The 15,346-nt window shown below is 35.0% G+C and overlaps 1 protein-coding gene across 1 annotated transcript in view; it reads left to right on the top strand.

Annotated features, from left to right (window-relative positions):
- KYNU (kynureninase) overlaps positions 1 to 15,346 on the top strand; it is a 126,830-nt gene that overhangs the window by 66,936 nt on the left and 44,548 nt on the right. Inside the window, exon 9 of the mRNA XM_032425404.1 lies at positions 588 to 734. Coding sequence (XP_032281295.1) covers positions 588 to 734 — 147 coding nt within the window. The remainder of the gene's footprint in view (positions 1 to 587; positions 735 to 15,346) is intronic.

The following is a 15,346-nucleotide window of genomic DNA, read 5'->3' as shown; positions in this document are numbered from 1 at the left end:
CTGGGGAGAAGTAGAAAAAACTAACCTTGATACTGAGTTTTATTGATATTTCTCTTCATTTTTGGAGCTTGATCTTTAGGTCAGTATGGAGGAGAGTCTACTCTTAAGATAACAGAAAATATTGGTTAGGTTATACTCAGATGAAAGATGTGTGTTTTTTATCCTGGAAAACATAATGTGATGGATTGATAAATGAAGTAATTTCCAAGAAAATTTTGCCATTTAATATTTCAGGGACTTCTCATACTTTCTGGTATTTTATTGAATGGGAATAAGGAGAAAACAATTTGTGGGCATGTAAAGAGTAAAGATTAATTGAAAAACTGAAGAATAAAGCAAGTAGGGTTTTGCAAAGACTTAACTTTATAAGCCTTTTTCTTACTATTTTGTTATCATTTCTTATAATAACAAAAAGTGTGCTGAAATGCTGCTCTCTTGCCAGACTTTCGAAGACCATTAATCTGAAAAAAATGTCTTTGATTGTTCTTATGTGGGCAAGAGCTCAAGGTGAATTTTAGATTGGGAAATATGAAGTGACAAACGTGTTTTTGTGGATTGGATGTAACTTGTGCCTGACTCAACTTTAGGGGGAAGAAACATTGAGAATAGAGGATATCCTTGAAGTAATTGAGAAGGAAGGAGACTCGATTGCAGTGATCCTGTTCAGTGGGCTGCATTTTTACACTGGACAGGTCTTTAATATACCTGCCATCACAAGAGCTGGACAAGCAAAGGTATGCACATCATTTTCTCCTTCACACCTTGCCCCAAACATCACTCTACTGAGGAGTATTCTAACTGCACTTCTAGTGAAATACCTTTGTGTGTGTCTGTGTAAAATTATTTAAAGAGTTAAAAAAAAAAAAAAAAACAGTAAGCCTTACATTAAAAGAAAAAAATCTACACTCTTTTGCTTTAGGCATCTCTATTTGAACCTTTTTTTTTGTCACTTCTGTTGTCTCACTTCCTCACTACCATCTGCTGTCCCAAAGTTGGCCTCTAATCAGCAAGACAGGTGAGCTTCCTGCAAGGTGATGTCATTGGTACTGAGTTAGTCCGTCAGCAGGCACGAGTCAGAATACTTCAGATAATACCTACATATGCTAGGACCATTGAAACACAACTCTGGTACTTGGTCGTATTATAACTCATTCTAAATGTGATTCAGTTCTCACTTAAACTTAGGTGCTTGAAGAAAGGGAGATGCAGAATAAAAGTTAACAGTAGATCGAGTTATACACAGTGTACTTTAAAAAAGCCACTTTTTTCTTATCTTGAGAAATTATGATCCTGCCAATAATGAGAGTTTTTCCCTACATATTTCCAAGTCACACTTATATTGTTTACTATTTTGAAATCGTGTCTCTTTATGTTTTTCTTTTTTAAAAAAGTGTTTTTAGTATTTGTTTGCCTGAAAAAAGAAATCAGAGGAACAGTATTCAACAGCTACAATTTGTATTTAAAATCCTTAAATAACAGTTCTATTTGATTCAGCAATGAAATTATGCATTTAAAAAGGTGACAATCGAATTTTATTCTGAACATTAATAAGTTATGGGATTAATATATGTATGAGGTCTAGTTAATATATTCAGTTATTGAAGCTAATGAATAGAACTAATGAAAAGAAATTTAGCACCGTTATCAGCAGTCTCTAGGAATTTCCAACCACGACTTCCAACTGGTTTGATGGATAACTGTGAAAGTGGTGCATTACAAAAGATATAAAGATAATGTCTTCTTAATTTAGGCATTAAATGTTAAACACCAAAATAAAGGGAGGTCAATAAAAAATTATATTTTAAAAAGTTATGCAAGTAATCACAGTCCCTGATCCCCTTAGTATACATGCATGTCTCATTAACCTTCATTGAAATGAGACAGGAAGATAGAAAAGAAAGACCATGCGTTTTGGAATCACAGTCTGAGGTTTAAATCTTGGCTAGGTCATTTAACTGTTACATGATCTCGGGCCAGTTACTTGACTTTTCTGAACCTCTTTTCACAAGTGTTAATTTGGGATAGCTGGGCCCATTTCATAATTTCAGTGTTGAGAAGGAAGAATATAAAATATCTGCTGTATTGCACACATTCTGCTGTTATAGTGAAGGATCCCTCACACCTTTTACTGTCCTCAACAAATACGAAACTATGGAAAGTGGCTCAGATATACATTTTATTTCCAATTGAAAAACAAAATAAATTTGTTTACTTAGGTGCTATATGTAATTCTCATTCTTAACTACTTTGCTAAAACATTCTCTCAGTATTTTGCAGGCTTTCTTTTACTTAAAAAGTATAATAAATGCCTACCATGTGAAACTCTCATTGAGCTTTCAGTCAAATGAAGGTAGGAATGAGCAGTTCCATCTCAATGTAACTGCACGGAAGTGACGGGTACTATGGGAGTGAAATGGTGATTGAGTAGATGTCAATTTATCCATTATCAAAATTATTTTAACACTCATTTATACTCTTGCTAGACAATTTCTCCCATTCCCAATGGAAGGTTGAGAGAATTTAAAATTTAGACTCACATAGCTCTCTTGGGTGGTCTATGAAGATAAAGCTGAAGAGAAAGGCAGAGAAAATTAAAGGTGTCAATCAAAAAAGAGTTAGGAAATTCTAGGAAAAAAAAGGCATAAAAAAATCACTGTTAGAAATGGCTAAATAAGATAGAAAAAGAAAAAGGAAAGTTTCTGGAAATGAGGTATGGCATGAACCAAAATGATACTGAGATGGAGCAAGGAAAGTCAATAAGAATAGTTTTTATTTCATAATCATGTGAAAGGGAAGTGGGGACAAGAATTTTGAAAAAAATGTTAAGTAAAGAAGTGCATGTATACCAAAAAGAGCACAAATCATAAATAAGTGGCTTGGTGAATTATTTTGAACCCTATAGCCATCACCCACATCAAGAAACTTCTAGAACATTTATGCTGCTCAGAATCCTCAGTTGTGCCTTCTCTCAGATGCTGTTACCTTCCTTCCAAAGGTACCACTCCTGACCTCTAACCATATATATTAACTTTGTCCATCTATAAATGTGTTAATATGTACTCTTTTGTATCTGTCTTACTGGCTCACTATTATGTTTCTGAGATTCTTTCATGCAGTATGTAGTAGTAGTTTTGTGGGGGGTTTTGGTAGCAGTGGTTTTGTTTTTCTTTTCATTTCAGTGTATTGTTTCAGTGTATGAAATAGATCACAATTTATTTTTGTTTTCCATTCTAATCAGGATAGATTTTGGGGTTTATTTCCATTTGAGGGCTATTGCAGTAAATGCTACTCTCAACATCCTCAGACTTTTTTTTTAGGTAAGCATTCACACTGATTTCTGTTACATATATACTTAGGATTGGAAATCTTGGAAATAAGGTATACATATGTTTAATCCTAATCAATAATACCAACTTTCCAAAGGGTTGTACCAATTTGGTATATACTCCCATCAGCATGTATGAGAGTATCTGTTGCTCCATGTCCTCAACGATAGCCAATCTGATTAGTTTGTAATGGTAATGCATTGTAGTTTTAATTTGCACTTCCCTGACTATTGAGGAGGTTGGGATCTTTCAAATGTGTTCTTGCCTTCTGAGTGTTTTAAGAAATGCTTGTGCAAGTGGTCTTGCCCAATTTGCATTTGGTTTTGTATCTGTCATTATTTGGCTATAGGTGGTATAGAAATGGATTTTGAAGCATAGAAAAAATACAAGATTTCCAGTGGTCATCTAAAAAGAAAAATTAATTAGTTAATCAAAAGAACAGTTTTGATTCATGTAATGAGTTTCAGATGCTGAGGCTTTTCTTAAATGAGAAGGCCCGAGACCGTGACAAGTGGGGCAGGCCGATGAAAATTAAACGTAGCATCAGGTTATAAGGGAAGGCCAGCATATGAAAAGAGACGTCAGTTTGAAGATACATTTTCATTTTTTGTCTTTGAAGCCATTTACTTTATTTTATATTATTGGCCAACCCACTATTGCAGAACTCTGCCTCACATATTTCTAAATTTTTCATATTCTATTACTTGTTTCTACTAACCATTTCTTCTTTTCTACACCCACTGAATATAGTTGCTCCTCATTGTCTTTTGAATTACTATCCCTAGAGATTTTAACCACTGCCATGATTCCACTCTCATTGCCAAGTGAAAGCTACAGGGTACTCCCACACTCGAAAACGGTAATTTATGCTCATCTCCCTATTACACCTGGAAATCCTACATCCACTCTGAAATCAGTATGCTCTAGTTTTGTCTCCCCCTAAAATGACCCTAATGTTTCATGCCACCACCCTTCTGGACCTTTAGACTCAATTCTGACACTCTCCTCTTCTTTGCCTTTTCAACCAGTCACTTCTTAATTCCACTTTCTCAGGTTTGGTCTTTTCTTTAATAGTCCTGAATCAGTTATGAAGTTTTTAAGCTTTAAAACAAAATTCCAGTGAGAAATTAGCCAAAAATTAGGGATTTCTTTTTCTCACCATGGAAGATTTGAGTTAGGAGACTGCTGGGATGCACTAAGCAGTTGAGTAATGTCTGAGTGGCATCTCCAGGGTTCTCTTGGTTTTTTCTTAGGCTTCTCACATCGTGGTCACAAGACAGTTGTCCCAAGTCCAGATATCACAATTCTATTTAAGGCAGAGAGAAGGAAGGAGGGAGAAGTAGCAGTGCAGCTTCATCTGTCCCTTTCATCCAAAGTGCAAAATTATTCCCAGAAAAAGCTAGCAGATTCCTGCTTATGATTCATTGCCTTCTGAAGTGGTAGCTTCAAAAGAGCATGAGTAAAGAAATTTTTAACCTTTATGGTATTATAGTAGAGACAGGCTAAGAAGAAGGGTTTGGTTAACAACCCACAGTATTTTTTACACTTCCCATTTTCACCCCCATGGGGCATCATTGTTTCTAACTTATTTCCTCTTTCCTCTTCCATCCTTTCCTAACTTTTCATTTTTTCCCCCTTTTTTCTTCCCTTCTTCCTTTATTTCTTCCTTGCTTTATATTTTATTGTCTACCTCATTTCACAAAGCATTTGAAAATGATCAGAGGAAATTGATTAGACAGCATAATGAAATGTAAAGTGAGAGAATAAAGGGAAAAATCTCTGGATCATCTGGAGAAATGAATAGATTCCCCATAAATTGTAATTTCTCAACTTGGATTAAGATAAGAAATAGGTAACAAATAGAAATTATTTTCAGTGGAAACTCTTGGTGTATTAGGTAGCCTAGGTCTTTGGTAACTCCTAAATAAAGCCATAAATGCTTTCACTGTGATAGATGTTTATTTATTGTTCATGCAGCCGCCGGGAATCAGTTTTCTCCCATGAAATGATCCAGGTTTCCAGTGACTCAGGATTGTGTCCTATGGCTTTCATACCCTGGATCCTTTGTCTGATTCAGCCAAAGGAATGGGATAAAAGGATGTGAAGGGGCATACTAACTTCTTAAAAGCATTAACTTAACCATGGCAAAATAGTGCCACTCATATTCCATTGACTAACACATGGACATTTCTGGGAAATGAAGGATATTTGTGCACTCAAGAATAATAGCTATTAGTTTTGCCACACCTGGAACTCAGATGTTTTGTCTTGCTGATGGAGTAGGATACTTATTCTGAGATGCAGTGTAGCATTTGCATTAATAAAAAGTTCAGATAGTAGAGACAGAGTCAGACCTGGTCTAGAGTCCATGTCCCTCCCTTACTTTCTAGCATACTTTGACGGGCTTAATTCACTTACCGATGTGACTTCATTTCTCCACTAATATTACTGGGTAAGGTAAGAGTGCCTATTTCCTAGGAGAATTAAACAAGATACTATTCCTAAAACACTTTAGTATTTAGTGCATTGTAAGTAATCAGTAAATGTTAGCAATTATCAATATATGAGAAAAAGACATATTGGAATATCCAATCTACCAGAAAAAGAAATAATGGATCCTTAGGCAGAAAGTGAAACATTCAGAATTGTAAACTAAAGACTCTCACTGGACACTTCTGTATTAGAAAATTAAAAAAAAAACAACAACCAATAATCTGAACAGCATGGCCAAGACTTGAGATATTAGATTGAACTTTTAAAAAGTTGGGTAATGGACTAATAAAAATTTTAATAACCTTATCCCTAAAAGAACTCAGTGCCGACTGGTTATACTCCACCTTCCTTCTTCAATGCCATATAAAAAGGCCTACAACATACTGGAACTTGTGGGGCCCAGCAGACAGTGAGTGACGAATATTAGTTGAATCAATGAATGAGTGATCCCCTTATTTATCACATTTTTTACACTATTTTACTGTACCTATATGCATGCTGGCATGTTAGTTTTTTTTTAGCCTACTGAACATTGAAATGCAAATGATGTCTAAAAAAAGACTAAATTTTGCAAACTCTCCACTGAGTATGAGTACAAGCATCTCTTAGACCCAACCATAAACTGCCTAAATTATTAACAAGTAATAATCACAATTATAGCCCCAACAATTTGAATAAAAAGAAATTAATTCTGGATCCAGAATAATGTAAGACAAAAGAAGGAATATAAGTAAAGACATCATTATAAAAGAAGAAAGACATTGTAGTTTAACATCATTTAGTAAAATCTGAAGTATCTAAACAACACATATAAATGGTCACCTCACCAAACCATCCATTTATCTTTAGGGAAGGCCTAAATTCTTGTTAAAAGTAATTTTGAGGTGCTTGTAGGAGACAAATAAATGATTGATCAAGCCTCAAAATTCTACAGAAAGTTTGGCTGAGGTGTTTCTAGTATTGGCGATTGGGAGTCAATTCTGTAAAGGACGATTACAATAGAATAATATCAACAATACAGGGGGCGTCTGGGTGGCTCAGTGGATAAGCGTCTGCCTTCAGCTCAGGTCATGATCCCAGGGTCCTGGTTCTCCCTCCTCGGTGGGGGGACGGGAGGGGCTGCTTCTCCCTCCCCCTCTGCCCCTCCCCACTGCTCCTGCTCTCTCTCGCTATCTCTCTCTCTCAAATAAATAAATAAAATATTTAAAAAACCCACAATACTTGTGGGATTTGTGCAATGGGTCAGCTGGGGAAAATTAGTACCAAATATGTTTGTAAATAACTATAATATAAATTGGCATGTTGTATGATTTTTTTACATAAAAAATAACCTTTTCCAAAAAGGAATGTTCAATATTAAGTAATCTTTACTAGAAATTGTAATGACTACAGTTATTCTATTCAAGTCACTGCCAGTTCACCCAAAAGGATCTTCTCATTAGTGCTTAAGGAGAGTCGTGTGTCTATCCTCTATAGTAGAATGACATGCATTTGGGTCTTTCATTCATTCTTTTTATCAGTAAATATTTTAGTAAATTATAATAATGGAGGTCCAAATAAGAACACTTAATTTAGCCTGGAATGTCAAAGTGACCTTTAAAAAAAAAAAAAGATTTATTTATTTATTTATTTAAGAGGGTGAGTGAGTGAGCACACAGAGGGAGAGGGGGAGGGTGAAACAGATTACCTGCTGAGCAGGGAGCCTGATGTGGGGCTCAATCCGAAGACCCTGGGATCATGTTCTGAGCCAAAGACAGATTTAACTGACTGAGCCATCCAGCTGCCCCTCAAAGTGGCCTTTTTAGAGAAGATGAGACCTGAGCCAATTCTAGGTAAGAGTTAACCAGGTAAAATCCCCTCCAGGTGCCTAGCTATGTGATAGGGCCATTCTAGACAGCTTTAAAAAATTGACTGGATTACAAGAAAGCAAATATTTTAGTATAATTTGACAGGAAATGCATGACAAGAAATGAATCTATAAGGCAGACAAAGGTAAAGAAGGGCTTACTAAGCTATATTATACATCTTGAGCTTCTCCCTAAAGGCATACAGAAAGCCATTGAAAGCTTTTAGACAGTAAAGATACTGCATTTTTTTTAATTTTAAATAATTTTCTGCCTACAGTAGGAATGGGATACAAGTGGGCAAAAGTTAAAAGAGGCAATTGCAGTCACTATGCAAGAATTTGGGAGATCTCTATCATGATACAGTTCAACATGGGTGTACCAGATAACAAATTTATCTCATACTACATGAAATATTTTTTTCTGACCTCTCATAGAAATAAATTTGATTTAACTTTGTTATCTCAGTCATGTTAAAGACAGTCTTCATATAAACATAAGAAATTAAGCATCTATACTGAGCTCCTGCAGTTTCACCCAGATTTAGCTATTCATAGAATCCAAGGATAAAAGAAGGACCATAGGTGTAGATACAGACACAGAGATAGAAAAAAGGAAAAAAATGACCTAGAATTTACATGAAATGTCCCATCAACTAAACATCCTTTACTTTGAGAATAATGAAGGATTATTCTATTAAAAAATATACAGTAAACTTCATCTGTAGTCTTAAATTCATCCAGGTTGCATCCTGGGATCACTAAGTCCAAAGATGTTGGTAAGGATCAGTACCCAAGAATCTAAAACTTTTGAGCTGTTCCTAAGAAGTTTTCATCAGATGTTTTGTTTAATTTAAGCTTTTCATTAGATGGACCACGTAAGAAAGACTGATTAATTCTTAATAAAAGAGGAATTTTGGACTCAAGATGCTATTTTAGAATTACAGATCTGGCAAAAGCAAGCCTCCCGGGACGTTGCCAGTCATGATTGTTGCTTCTCTAACCAGTCTCATCAGGGCCACGGTACATAACTATTTCTCCAGATATAGCTTCATCCAAACCTACGCCGCCCCCCAAACTAAATATTTTTTTTAATTTTTTTTTAAAGATTTTAGTTATTTATTTGAGAGAGAGAGAGAGAGAGAGCACATGAGAGGGGGGAGGGCCAGAGGGAGAAGCAGACTCCCTGCTGAGCAGGGAGCCCGATGCGGGACTCGATCCCGGGACTCCAGGATCATGACCTGAGCCGAAGGCAGTCGCTTAACCAACTGAGCCACCCAGGCGCCCCCCAAACTAAATATTATACTTAGGTTGTTTTTGTTTTGTTTTGTTTTGTTTTGGTAGATGATACACATTTTGAAATATTTTGGTTATCTAAGACCCAGGCTACTTTCTCCAATATACTATTTTTCATACTACTTGATTAGCCAAAGGAAGGGTAATGTAAGTCTTTGTTAAACTGAAAAAATGAAAGTGTTCCAACATGACATATATAGATTAATTCTAATTTATTCACTAACCACTGTAAGAATGGAAAGGCAGTTTTGTGCCTCATGGCAGTGAAAGTGGAATTTCAAAATATCCTTAAGCAGAAAAAGAAAAAAAAAAAAAATCCCAAATAAAATGTGAGATTTCTCTTAATGTCCTCTTTCATGATTCTCTTCTGTAATCAGTAAAATTAGTTATGCAAACAAGATTAGGAATATCAAACTTCAGTTGAGGTCAAGAGAAAATGTCGATTTTCTTAGCAAATAATCTATCTTAAGTAAGGTGGCAAACAAATAAGATTACTGTCATATTGTCTATAAAAATAAACTTGAAGAGAAGAAATTTAAAAATGATGTCTTCAAGAATTATCCTATAGACTCCTTTGCAATGTTATCAAGTTAAGTATGTATGTAAATTTAAATATATAAGTAAATCTGGTTGAGAAATTTGCCATGTAAATTGACATAGTAATCACTAGAACATATCTTATGAAGAATTGTACTTTGATTTCACATCTAAATGGGGCGCTCTCTCAATATAGGTATTATTACCTTGTGATGGATAAATTAAAGAGTTGCTTTAAATTCACTTTGTAACAGGACAACAGGTTACAACCTGTTCTAGAGATTTGCTTTGTCTAGCCCTCTTTCTATTTGCAAACATGGTATATTTAAAAATACAATTATCACATGTCAACAATGAAAAGTAAAGAGGTTTTATATAAAAATTCCTAGTTTCAAATATCTCCTGAAAAATTAGAAGGTTGACAATACTGGATCATCATTCCTGTAGAATGAGTGGCATGAGAGGCATGTAGAATGAGAGGCTGGCTAACAACACTGCCCATTCAATGGGATCTGAGCTCTTCAGCACGACTCCCATCTGTACCTGGCACTGAAGCAGTGATGGCTGGCACATAGCCTCATGCTTTATTACAAGACAGGGTAAAGTGAAGTAATTCTTATAGGCCCAATTCATATACTTCTTGACTAACTCCTGCAGAAAAATGAGTGTGCAGTCCTTGACCTTCGTATCAAGATTTTCTTGCTCCTCCGTGTCAGGCTAAATCTGTCTTTCTGTTGTATTTTCATAGCGTGATGGAAAATGTATTATTGGCCACCTTTTGCACTGTCTTATAATTATTTCTATGCCTATCTTAAGTCTCAAATTTAGGAAGCTTATGTCAGCAGAGTGCTCAATGACTTATTGAGGGTGGACCCTATAAACTTCACAGACACATGCTACTGCTTTGCACATAGTCACTTATCTTTAAATACATACCTGTTTGGCCAGTGAATGAATAAGTGTGTGCACATCAGCAAGAATGGATTAGGCTAACTTTATGGATTACATACTGCATAAAAAGCACAACTGTATCCCCACTGAAATAGAATTAGAAAATTATGGAGGAGTTATTTATAATGGATAGGTATTCTAAAAATCAAAACACGTAAATTTTGAGTTCTTTATCAAATTCCATTTCTATTCTTTGACACACTTAGGACATGCAGACTGCTCCATTAAATCATTAAATATTAAATGAACTAAATTAAGCTTGAAAAATTACCTTGAGCTATTTTTCCCATCTTGGGTATCTGAAATAAATCAAACTATTTTGTGTGAGGTCCTTGCCATATGGAGAAAGACTCCAGAAGAGAACAGTACTACTCAGTTTGTCGTATTTTTTCCCTTCAGTTTTATACTTGCTTCTGACAATAAATAGAGACGGCAGTCACTGTTTTTTGTTTTTTTTTTTCCTGGTAAAAGAAATAGCTGAAATTTACTCTTGAAAGCACACTCTATTATAGTAAGACATTTTCACCTGCAAATAACACAACACTCTGGAGTCACAAGATCTTTCTGCCTTTTCTCTCTCCTAAATCCTTTACTCTTTCCACAAAGCTGTTGGCTCTGTCTCATACCTTCTTAACTCACACATCATTCTTAAATTTCATTAACAAAGTGCTCCCATGTTCCCCACCTCCTATTTCTCATCTCCAGATTTGTCAGTTGCATCAATATCTACTTTAAGAAAGTCCAGCTAGAAGGATGAATCTAAGTTTCTACAATAGCACTTTACACAAATGTGACTAATAATAGGTACTGTTGGAGAGGAAAAATTTCCTTTACCCTCAAAGATTCTTCTGGCTGGTCTAACAATTAAGTTAACACGAGACAGGTTAACAGGAGAAAATCAAATTTGATTTTGTACTTATGGGAACCCAGCATGCATGAGAGGTTCAAAGAGAAAAGTAAAGTAAGGTATATATGCCATCCACAGCTAAGGAACAGGATAGAGGCCTGGTGCTTCAAAGGGAAGGAGGCAATTCACAGCACAATATGAAGAACCGATGTTTGATGATATTTAAATGTTTGCCCTGACATACAGGTGGGTCATTCAGATAAAATTTATCTCTGGTAATAACTCCTATTCTGAGAAAAACCCCCAATTTAGATTCTCCTAGGTAGTTAAGAGTGGAGTAAAAATTTCTCTTAAGTTTGCAGAGTCTTGATTGCCTTTGGCTCAAAATGGCAAACATGCCAAAGTGGCACAATCCGGGAACACATGTTCCAAACTCTTTCATATGAAAAGAAATGTGAAGGATACTTGAAGAGCCTAGTAAATTTAGGCTGAATGAAAGACTTTCAGAATAAAAATTTACTCTGAAATATTTACAGAGATAGTGAGGCACCTCTCGCAGAGATCTTTACTGAGTATTAGTATTATGATTATGATTATTTTAATTTAGCATCTGTGTATGCTTTTGAATCACAGCACTTGAATGAATTTTGGAAAATTAAGTGCTTTAAAACTATGTCAGGAAAACCTACCAGCTTTCATCTTCCTCTTCATTCCCACCTTCCTCCCTAGTTAATCCACCGTTTGTTCTTGTTGTCTATATAGGGTTGACCAACACACACACAAACACACATACATTCTCACTCACATATGCTCCTGTAACTTTTTTGTCTGTTCACTTGCCTCAAAGTTTCCCATCAGTTTTTCTTTTCAAGGTAATATTGTCCAAATTTATAGCACTGCAGTTCTTTGTTTCCTATGACTCTTATACCAAACCAGGAATGATATTGAACAATATTTAAAGACCTGATTTGTATGGTGTGAAAGCTGTAGTTCCCACAAACAGCCATGGCAAGGTCACATTCTCCTTACTAGTATACATTACTAGCCTCGAGGTGCTTAGAGACATCTGTAATTTACCCACCATGATGCCAGTGCCACTGCCAAGGGCATCCACTGGTGTTTGGACATGCACTATACAGGGAACACACAGAGACTGGTATGTGTGAATGGCCACAGGCTAGCTGGCAAGCACCTCCTGCAGGTAGCTCCCAGGAATCATGGGACCTACAACCATAGGTGATTACTCAAGTGGCTCAGGACAAATGTTCTTTACTTACCTTAAGTATTTTATTACTTTAGCAATTATATGAGCTTACCAATGCATACCTGCTGACTATCAACTCTGTGTATACCTACAAATATCTTATTTTGATAATTACCCTTTTCACACCACATCTGCTACTTATTGGTGGTCTTCATAATTTATAGGACTTTTTGGTGAAGAAGAAACAAACTAATAATATCAGTCTAAAGTCAGTCTGTCTGAATGAATCAATAAAGTTATCAGGAAAAATTAATCTGTATTATTCCGTGTTTCATTTTAATAAATAAACAATGAATCAAACTTGAGAGACAGTAAGCTACCCCTTCACCTGGAAATCCTGAGATTTAATAAAAATCTATTGAAATAGAAGAATATGCACAGCCCCTGTGCATATTATTCCACTGGTTAGAAAAATGATAGTATTGTGCTAATTAAGATGGCAAGGAAAAAAACACATGGTATTCCTTGTTTTTATTGAGAGGGATTTTGAATGTATTTTTGACTATTTGTCCAAGAAACTTCATTTTAAAAGATGCCAAGTCTGAATAAATTGCTTATACCATAAAATTGCAACAGGAACAAAGGGACTCAATTAATACTTTAAAACTTAGTATCAGTTTAGAGAATATTTATTGACAATTGTATGACTCTCTTACTCATTTACTTATTTATTCAACAATTATTTAAGTTGATATGCAAAGGTAGAAGACAATAAGATTGGAAAATTGCTACAAGAGATCTATGCAAATAAGGCGATGAGATAGAAGAGAGAGTTTGACAAAAGAATCTTTCATAGAAGTTATCTTACTATCAAAACCTGAGCTACCTATGCAAAGTGAGGAGGGAAGGAGTACCCCGAGACAGAGAAAGGTTTTTGCAAATAGAGGGAGGTAGGTGAGGGGCACCTGACACATGAAAACTAGAAAGGACCAGGTCATAAAGGTCTTTAAAAGCCATACTAAGGAAAGTAAGTTACATTCTGAAGCTAATGGGGGTTCTCTGAAGGGACACAAGCAGTCTTACACTCAAGTATGATTTAGCAAGCTCATTGGAGGAAGGCAAGGCTGGAAGTATTCAGAATGGTTAGAAGATTACCGTAGTGGTCTGGGGATTGACTACAAAGTAAGGCGACCTGGTGGCGGACCACTGCTGTGCTTGTATGTGGTTGTGTCAATATGATTGTGAGTTCTTGTGGATAATTTCAGTACAAATCTATTGAAAAATATTTGATTTTTACTTTAAAAATTGCATAAAGTAGACACTCAGATGTGGAGTTTCTGTTTTCACCTATTCATATTGTTTTTCTACCTACTCTTAAGAGGTAAAATAATGAAAATATTAACTGGATGACTGTAGAGAGGTTTTGGAGAAGTGTTAGCTTTTCCTTTATTTTTAGGATGCTGCCATCTAGTGAAACTTCTGTAAAATCACTTTGTGGTGATACATTCAAGTTTGTATCTTCTGGTCCTTTCCTCAAACAGTTACATTTTAATAATTTATGTTTCTGCCATCCATGGGCAAAGAATTGTACATACATTAAAACATATTGTAAGAGCCTCAGGTGATTTTTTTATGCGGTACCACAGATATAACTACAGGACTTTTAATAATAGGATATGGTATGTTGAAGCTTCATGGTTTCTTCATTGCGCCATTCTTTATAAATAATTGATAATAAAAATGCTGCCTTTTCTATTCCTTAAGTTTTCTAAGTTGAGTTTTAAAAACAGATAAAGAAAAAATTGAGTTGTAAATATTGTTTCACAAAACAAACATTATTGCCTTTATTAGAAATGTTGGCAAGAAAAAAAAGAGGATTTTAAACTCAGAACCTTTATTTTTTTTTCCAAATTGAATTTCAGTGTTAAAATGTATCTTAAAATACAAACAAACAAATCTGTGTGTATGTGTGTGTTTACTGAACCTAAACAGTAGTCTGCAAACTCAGATTTTGATCATCTCTAAATCTTGATAGAGATTAATTGTATTTCTTTTCTATCATTCTCAAAACTTACGTTAGCATGGAGCATTTGTCATATTTTTATGACATGTATTGCTCATTTTTTTTCTGTGAGAAGCAAAGTATGAATTCATCTCCCCCTGCAAAAAACAAAACAGAACAAAAAAAATCAGATATATAGTACTGGTAAGAACTTTTTCTTCTATGAAATACTAGTTATGGACACATTATAATGAGTAAGGTTTCTGTTGACTCTTCAATATATTGAGCTTTATGAGACTAATGCTATAGTTTAGGGGTCAGCAAATCTTTTCTGTAATGGGCAAGATAGTAAGTCTTTTTGATTTTGTGGCCCATACGGTCTCTGTTGAAACTACTCAATTCTGCTTGCAAAAGTTGTCATAGACAATATTTAAACAAATGAGATTAGTTTTGTTCAAATACAACTTTATTTATTAAAAACAGGTCATAGTTTGCATCCCTCTGTTCAGGGAAAGTACCTGTAATAGCAGTTTGAGGTTAGTTATTCTTAAGAAGTATTAGAACAATCTAAAATTGGTCCCTCTGCAATTATTTACTTCAAAAATTTCAATCAATAGATGTGTTTCTTCAAAGATGCAGGAGATTTAAAGTTTTGAAAATGTAATTATTAAATATGCACTTATATTTTGGTATTAAAATTATCCACTTAGTAAGCTAAAAATAGAAAAGCTCACAGGTAAAATGTTTTTGCAAAATGAATTATGACCCCTATTTAATGACCAGGGATTTTTTTAAAAAAAATTCATGTTTATGTACAAAATTGTTTTAATATGGGATGGATCACTAT

This window comes from Phoca vitulina, unplaced genomic scaffold, assembly GCF_004348235.1.
Source record: "Phoca vitulina isolate PV1807 unplaced genomic scaffold, GSC_HSeal_1.0 scaffold1, whole genome shotgun sequence".
NCBI classification, from domain to species: Eukaryota; Metazoa; Chordata; class Mammalia; order Carnivora; family Phocidae; genus Phoca; species Phoca vitulina.
This window is presented reverse-complemented; position numbering and strand designations above follow the sequence as displayed.